General features: G+C 31.4%; 1 protein-coding gene across 1 annotated transcript in view; it reads right to left on the minus strand.

The window, feature by feature from the left end:
• Positions 1 to 1,284: 1,284 nt before the first annotated feature.
• The window catches only part of hyi (hydroxypyruvate isomerase), a 7,962-nt gene continuing 1,093 nt past the window's right edge, over positions 1,285 to 8,153 (minus strand). Inside the window, exons 2-8 of the mRNA XM_056458956.1 lie at positions 8,135 to 8,153; positions 6,360 to 6,474; positions 5,401 to 5,479; positions 5,263 to 5,312; positions 4,841 to 4,910; positions 3,543 to 3,677; positions 1,285 to 1,656 (exon numbers count right to left, since the gene is read on the minus strand). The exon at positions 8,135 to 8,153 is cut by the window's right edge and continues 93 nt beyond it. Coding sequence (XP_056314931.1) covers positions 1,586 to 1,656; positions 3,543 to 3,677; positions 4,841 to 4,910; positions 5,263 to 5,312; positions 5,401 to 5,479; positions 6,360 to 6,474; positions 8,135 to 8,153 — 539 coding nt within the window. The 3' untranslated portion in view covers positions 1,285 to 1,585. The remainder of the gene's footprint in view (positions 1,657 to 3,542; positions 3,678 to 4,840; positions 4,911 to 5,262; positions 5,313 to 5,400; positions 5,480 to 6,359; positions 6,475 to 8,134) is intronic.

Below are 8,153 nucleotides of genomic sequence, written 5' to 3' on the forward strand. Positions count from 1 at the left end.
TCTCGTGTGCGTCCACAGACTGTTCAGTCACCACATTCTGCACAAAAAGATCCGCCTGTTGGTTTTGGTGAGGACTGGACTGGTTTGCCATTGAGGTTGTCCTTCTGTCTGCTCTTTTCCTCCATCTCTCAGAGGATGATGCTTTAGAATCGTCTTACATGTCCAGTGTTTCCCACAAACCTCCTGTTGATGCTTTTTTTGCCCCATAATGCACCACACACACTGCAACAATGCTTTTCTTACTTCTGTGTCTTGTTTCTAGTCCAAATATAAAAAAAAAATCTTTAAATCAAGAAGCATTCGAGACTAGCAGAAAATATAGTCTTGTTTTCAGAAATAAGTCAAAATGAAGTGAGATTTTCCTTTAAACAAGCTAATAATCTGCCAATGGAGGAAATAAGTAATAATCTTGTTTTTACTTTGCCAATGTGGTAAGCAAAATAATTTTATTACAGATTATTTAGCTTGTTTTAATGAAAACTCACTTCATTTTGACTTCATATTTCTGAAAACAAGACGACGCTGTAAGATTACTTAGATTTTTTTGTCTTGTTTTTAGTGGAAATATCTAAAAATACTTAAATCAAGAAGCATTTTGTAGATGTGCAAAAAATATGGTCTTGTTTTCAGAAATATTAAGTCAAAATTAAGTGAGTTTTTCCTTAAAACTAGCAAAATAATCATGTTTTTCTTTTTTTTCACTCATTATTTCTGAAAACAAGATTTTTTGCTTCTTAATTGAAGAATTTTCAGATATTTGCACTAGAAACGAGACAAAAACTTTGTTTCCAGAAGTATTAAGTCAAAATAAAGTGAGTTTTTCCTTAAAACAAGCTTAATAATCTAGGAAATTAGGAAAAATTCGAAATAATCTCAAGTCAAAGGGAAAAACAAGATTGTTTTGCTTACACCACTGGCAAAATAAATAGTCTTGTTTTAGATTTGAAAGAAGATGAATACGTTACTATTTCTCATCCCATCAGCAGATTATTTAGCTTGTTTACAGTAAAAACTCCCTTCATTTTCACTCATTATTTCTGAATACAAAACAACATTTAATGCTTGTCCAGAAAATGCTTCTCGTGTTGAATATTTTTAGATATTTGGACTAGAATCAAAAGAAAAGTTTTCTACATTGATTTTGGTTGCAGTGTAACAGTTTTCACTGCCGTTCTATCATCTCAAAAGTGCCTTTATCTTTATTTCCTGATGAACTAGTTGTTCACGCTGGACACACAGGCATCATGGGAAACCCGTGACGCATGAAAGAAACCATTGAAACTCTTTAAATGACAGAAACTGAGGAATGTTTTACCGTTTTGTTTCTTTAAAGCACACACACTGGACGTTTTTCAACATTAGTTAGTAATCTGTACATTATGTATATAGAGGCGGATTTGTAAGAAACAAATGCTTAACAAATAAATCTTAAATTAAAACCTCTGATGTCTTCTACGTTTCTAAAATGAGAGAAATTAATATCGCACAAGTGCTGACAATGTGGAAGTAAGATATTATTTCAGAGAGTGAAACTGAGGGTTCATTTGAAGCGTATTTTAATATTGTGTGGCCTTTTAGAGCTGATTTAATGACGTTCTCCTCCATTTTGGCTTCTCCAGTATTTTCGGAGCCACTCCAGACCGGCTTCTGTCGAACCTGGACAATCATATTCACAAATATAAATCAGCAGAAATGTAATTTTCACCGTCCTCTGGGCAGCTAATGAACAGCAAAGCTCTGAATCTCAGTCTGGAAATGAAGCCATGAGGATTTACTGCTGTTTTTTTTTTTTTTGATCCACATTAACATTTCTTTGTTAAAGGAATTGGATTTAGTACGTCACTTTACTGTCTACAACATCGTTTCTATTTAGATGTTGATCTTCTCTTCAGTTTGTGAGCAGTAGACTTGTCAACATGACCTCGTAGATGCTTTGTTTTGGTGTTTTATTTTGAAAATTAAAAACAAATGAAGAACTAAACTGATTACGCTACAAACTATAAAGACATTTAACCAAAAACATACCAGAAATATCACCAAAAATAAAGTATACCCTCATATTAAGTGAATATAAATATATAAGGAGCTTATCATAAGTTGGTTTATAACATCAGAATCTTTTCTGATTAATGATTTTGATGATGAATATTAAAGTATTTAAGCTAATCAAAAAGTAATTGACATGTAGATTAATAAAACATAATTGAACTCTACCGGTAAACAACTAAACAACTAAAAAAAATAATCAAATGTAATTATTATTATTATTATTATTAAATTGTTAGCAAAATAGTTTCTTTAATGTTTTATTTCAATGATAGTATGTTCATCATTATAATGTCATAATATAATAATTCTCTTACACACATATGAATATTAACATATTTACACAAATCAACGATTGAACAATTGAATTCAGCTAAAAATCCAGTAATAATACTTTGTAGGATTTATGTTATTTTTTATTAAGCATTTTATCCCATTTTCTTTCGTCCTGACCAAAATGTCAATTTATTTCTGTAATGTTGATTATTCCTGATAATATTTCATGAAATGTTCATCATTAAAAAGTCATATTATTGTAATAAATACTTAAATATTCATATGCATGTTAGAGAATTCAGCTAATCAAAAAGTAAATGACATTTAGACTATTAAAACTAAATTAAACTCTACCAGTTATCAACTAAAAATATAATATTAATAATGAAATGTAAATGCTAAATTTTAGGATTTATATTATATTATGCATTTTATTATTATTTACACATTTTCTATTGTCCTTACCAAAATGTAAATTTGTTTTTATAATGGTTATGATTCCTATGACAATATTACATGAAATGTTCATCATTAAAAGTCATAATACACTGATTCGTTATCTAGCACATATATGAATATTAAAGTATTTAAGCAAATCAAAAAATAAATGACATTTAGACTAATGAAACCAAATCAAATTCTACTGGTTAAAAAACAAAAACTAATATTCCAATAATAATAATAATAATAATACATACATGTATATCATATTATGCATTTTATTATTTAAGCACATTTTCTATTGTCATTACCAAAATGCACATATATTTCTGTAATGTTTATTATTCCTATTTAAATATTACATTAAATGTTCATCATTAAAATGTAATAACTCTCCAACATGCACATGAATATTAAAGTATAACCAAACAAAAGTGAATGATATTTAGACTTTTTATTACTTTTTATTTTACTGGCTAAAAACAAAACTAAAAAAATAAAATAATACATTATTATATTATATTTTATTATACTTTATTTTATTATATTTTATATTATATTATATTATATTATATTATATTATATTATATTATATTATATTATATTATATTATATTATATTATATTATATTATATTATATTATATTATATTATACATTCATTGTGTTTTGCCAAAATGGACATTTGTTTCTGTAATGTTTAATATTCCTATTATAGTATTACAGTAAATTAATCTAATCATCTAATCATTATTAAAACACATGTAATCAGTGAAGTGACCTTGAGGTTTGTATTCGCAGCCGATGAAGCCCTGATAGTCGAGCTCCTCCAGCAGTCTGAAGATGTAGGAGAAACTGAGCTCTCCAGCGCTGTCTGGCTCATGCCGATCCGGAACCTGAGCGATCTGCATGTGGCCTGAGAGAAAATAATAATGCGTAATGATAAAACTGGAAATAGAAAGGTGTCAAATTTGAATAGAACAACTGTAATAATACATCAAATTGAACAAAATAATTGTAAGTTGAAATACCAAAATACGAAATAAACAAAGAATAAAAACTAGAAAATATATGTATCTTTTAAATTAAAAAACACAATTAACACCGCAAAAATCAAACACACACTAAAAAATAATCAATAAGGAATAAGAAAACTTGAAAATGGAAAGTGTCAAATTTGAATCGAACGTGTGATTAAAATTTTAATAAATAATTTTGTTTATTTGTTTATGCAAGTTGAAGTACCAAATATGAATATGATAATATGAAATAAACAATAAAAACTAGAAAATAAATCTAATTTTAATTTTACCACAAAAACACTGCAAAAATCGAATTATTAAAACACACACTCATAATAATCAATGAGTAATAATAAAGCAATTAATGAAAAAGGAAGTTTGTTCAAAATTGTACGAAACAAGGTTTGTTAATATGTTGAAGTACTAAAATATGAAATAAAGAAACAATAAAAACTAGAAAATTTTATTTTATTTAAATTAAAACCCACAAAAAACAACAAATATCTGTTAAAACACACACTCTAAAAGACACACTGAAATCTACTTTTACCTATTGTCACTCAAGAATAGATCGTTTTTCTCTAATTTGTTTTCACAAAAAAACTGCTACTAACATTTCAACTAATATATTGGCTGATGTTTAATTTTTAGTTTCAAATATTTCCCAAATTAAGTTTAACAGAGCAAGGAATTTTTCACAGTATGTCTGATAATATTTTTTCTTCTGGAGAAAGTCTTATTTGTTTTATTTCTGGAGTTTTTAATTTTCTCAAAACCATTTTAAGGTCAATATTATGAGCCCCCTTAAGCAAAATTTGAAAAAAATAAATAAAAGAATTCACACACAAAGAATAATATACAAAACATACAAAATGTCTTTGTTGAACTTTCTACAAAATAAAATCCTATACAAAATCACTACTACCCAAATCTCAACCAAAATAATACATTTCTGAATGTTAAAAATGAATAATGGTAAAGATGTTGAAATATAATGTCTGTTAGGTTGAGAGCCTGCAGCAGGATCAGGCATTACTGCAGTAACACAGAGATTTACCTGTCACTGGTAAGTATCTGCGTATATTGTGAGTTAAGTTTCCATCCATGATCTGCCAGTGGAAGATGTCCTGCAGAAGCAGACAGAGAAGAGTCTGAGAGTGTGTGTTTTCTTTAGATAGATAGATAGATAGATAGATAGATACAGTAGATAGATAGATAGATAGACAGACAGACAGACAGACAGACAGACAGACAGACAGACAGATAGACAGACAGACAGACAGACAGACAGATAGAACAATCTATAGATAGAATGATATAGACAGACAGACAGAACGAGATATATATATATATATATATATATATATAGAGAGAGAGAGAGAGAGAGAGAGAGAGAGAGAGAGAGAGAGAGAGAGAGAGACAGAGAGAGAGAGATAGAACGATAGACAGAACGATCGATCGATAGACAGACAGACAGACCATCTGCATCCTGATGCTGGGATGATCCACTCTCTGCAGAATCTCAGCAGCTACACACAAACACAAGAAAACATCAGTAAATCGTTCATCCAGAATCAGGAAACACACAGTCAGTGTTCAGTGTGAGAAAGAGCTGACCCTGATGTGGAGAGTGCAGGAAATATCGTGGGTCTGTGATCCTGCTGTTGATGGGCTCAATCAGACCAAGTAGCCCTTCCTGAAGAGCAAAGACAAACTGCTTTTACACTCTGAAGACAATTTTTGTTCGTTTTTTACAAAATATGTTCTAAAGTTAAATTTAACTACGAGAATCTTTAGTGATTCCTGATCAAATCAGCGGTATTGAAGACTGACTGTAGGAATATTCTAATTTCGATTTAAAAGCTCCCAAATTACGCTTTTACACTGAATTACTGCATCAAAACAGTCCAGCCAAACCACTCTATTCACTGTGAAATGCAGAGACCCAGTGGAATATACAGTAATAATAATGTAAGCTAATTATATTTGGACAAATGAAAGAGTTACAACATCACGAAATCACAAACAGAACAAATGTTTCAAGCACTAGCAGTATCAGTAAGCTCTGGAGGTAGAACTACAATGACATATATACAGTTGAAGTCAGAATTATTAGCCCCCCTAAATTTTTAGCCCTCCTGTTTATTTTTTCCCTAAGTTTCTGTTTAACGGAGAGAAGATTTCTTCAACACATTTCTAAACATAATAGTTTTAATAACCCATTTCTAATAGGTTAATTAGGTTAACTAGGCAGGTTAGGGTAATTAGGCAAGTTATTGTATAACGATGGTTTTTTCTGTAGACAGTCGGAAAAAAAATCAGCTTAAAGGGGTTAATAATTTTGACCTTAAGATGTTTTTTTAAAAATTCAAAACTGCTTTTATTCTAGCCTAAATAAAACAAATAAGACTTTCTCTAGAGGAAAAAATATTATTAGACATACTTAAATTTAGATTATTAGTTCTAAAATTTAGATTATTAGTTCTAAAATTTAGATTATTAGTTGTAAAATTTAGATTTGGATTCCACAATTTAGATTTAGAAGTATTAGTCTGAGACTGGGGGTCAGAGGTTACCTTGTCCAGCAGAGCTGCTGCATGCTTCAGGTTCTGCACAAACGTGTCCTCCATTTGCAGAGCAAGAGCGCAGCGTTCAGACCCCGCCGGGACTCTGCCGGCCATCAGGTGAATCCTGGAGACACACATGAACATCAGAGCTACACCATCCTCATGATCCACTGATGGAGAAAACACACTTCAGAGCTTCAGGAAGATACACATCTGAGTGTTTCAGTAAGTTACGCTTCATGTCTAGACACTTCCTCACAGCAGCTTCAGTATGTGCTTGTTTTATGCTTTATATAATCTGACTGGAACATCCAGCAGTCCACTGTGAATATAAATCAGCTGAAGGATTATTATTGCTGCTGTGTTTTGTTCAATTGAGTCGTAAGCAGGCAGCAAAAAGACAGCAGGAAAAGTGAGCTCTTCCATGCAAATCTCTGAATAAATTGATCTGTATTTCTGTATGGTCGGAGTTTTCAGAAAGTTTCAGTTCCAGTCAGGTACTTTTTGGGCCGGGCTGATCATCTTCTTATGATCTGACCGGCCCATGTGACATAATCTGCAGCTCATTGGTTCTTTTCTTTATTGACATTGGGCTGACCCAATCATAAACTTACGTTTTGGGCGCGTGAGAGCAGAAGCGGCGAGCAGGCGTCTGCAGCGCTCAGCGGATCGACAACTGTTGCAAAGATCGATATATTACTGTCTGTTCAATCTATTTACCTATCTGTCTGTATAAATATACTTTTTAAAAACTTTTCATCTGCACCAAGGCCCGTGGCAACTTCCTCCTATGCTGTTTCCTTAACCCGCAAGTCTATTTTATAAATTATATATCATAAAGAATGTGCTACTCAAGCTCTATAAAGAGTGTCATTCATGTAATTTAAGACGGTCAGAGGACAATTGCATGAGATATCATGGCATTTTGTTTTTGATCGTCAGCATGATGTAGGCTTATAGTTACAATATTATTTTTTATACAATATAATTATAATGATATTTATACGTGACCAAACTAGTGTGCAACTTAAGCAAAACAAAACTAAATATAAAAAAAATAGTATTAGTAGATCGGGCCCAAACAAATATTTGTTGCATTTTTTAATTGTTTAAGTTCATTTGATTGACTATGTACAATCTTTAATCTATGTTTGATGTTTCATTGTTGAGTTAAACATTTTTAAGCGTCTATGACACATTGCTTTTATTATTTATCTTTATTAGGTTAATCAACATTAACTGCGTGCATCCGCAGGCAGTTTTTGTTATGTTCATTATTTAATATAGGCTCCCTCAAAACACACAGGCACACACAAGATGGACGTCCAGTGTGGATTATAGTTTTATTATAATAATAAATAAAAAAATTAAGTTTTTAATTTGTCAAGTCTCATTATTTCCTATATATTTATTTCCTATATATCATTATTTCCTATATATCATTATTTTCTATATATTTTATAGAATGGGAGTTGGTAAACATATTCAAGGGCGTGCACAGATGGGTGGCATTTTGATTAAATGTAGTGGGCCGCACTGTCCCAAAATGCCAGGGCCGATTTTTTTTCTCCCAGTCCAGCCCTGGTTCCAGTCATCAATACTCCCTTTTTGTGTGGACAAACAGCGAAAACGTGTAGAAAAAAGTGCAGTTTCGAAAATGCCCATGTTTGTGTGGACAGGGCTTTAAGAACAATGTAGTTGGTGATGCTAAAATGTATGACCCCTGCAGCTCTACTGAAGTAAAGAGCGTTCTTGAAGAGTTTTAAACATCCTCACAGTCGTACCTCGTGCAGTCGAGTGCTT

Source organism: Danio aesculapii, chromosome 6 (genome assembly GCF_903798145.1).
Source record: "Danio aesculapii chromosome 6, fDanAes4.1, whole genome shotgun sequence".
In the NCBI taxonomy this organism is placed as follows: domain Eukaryota; kingdom Metazoa; phylum Chordata; class Actinopteri; order Cypriniformes; family Danionidae; genus Danio; species Danio aesculapii.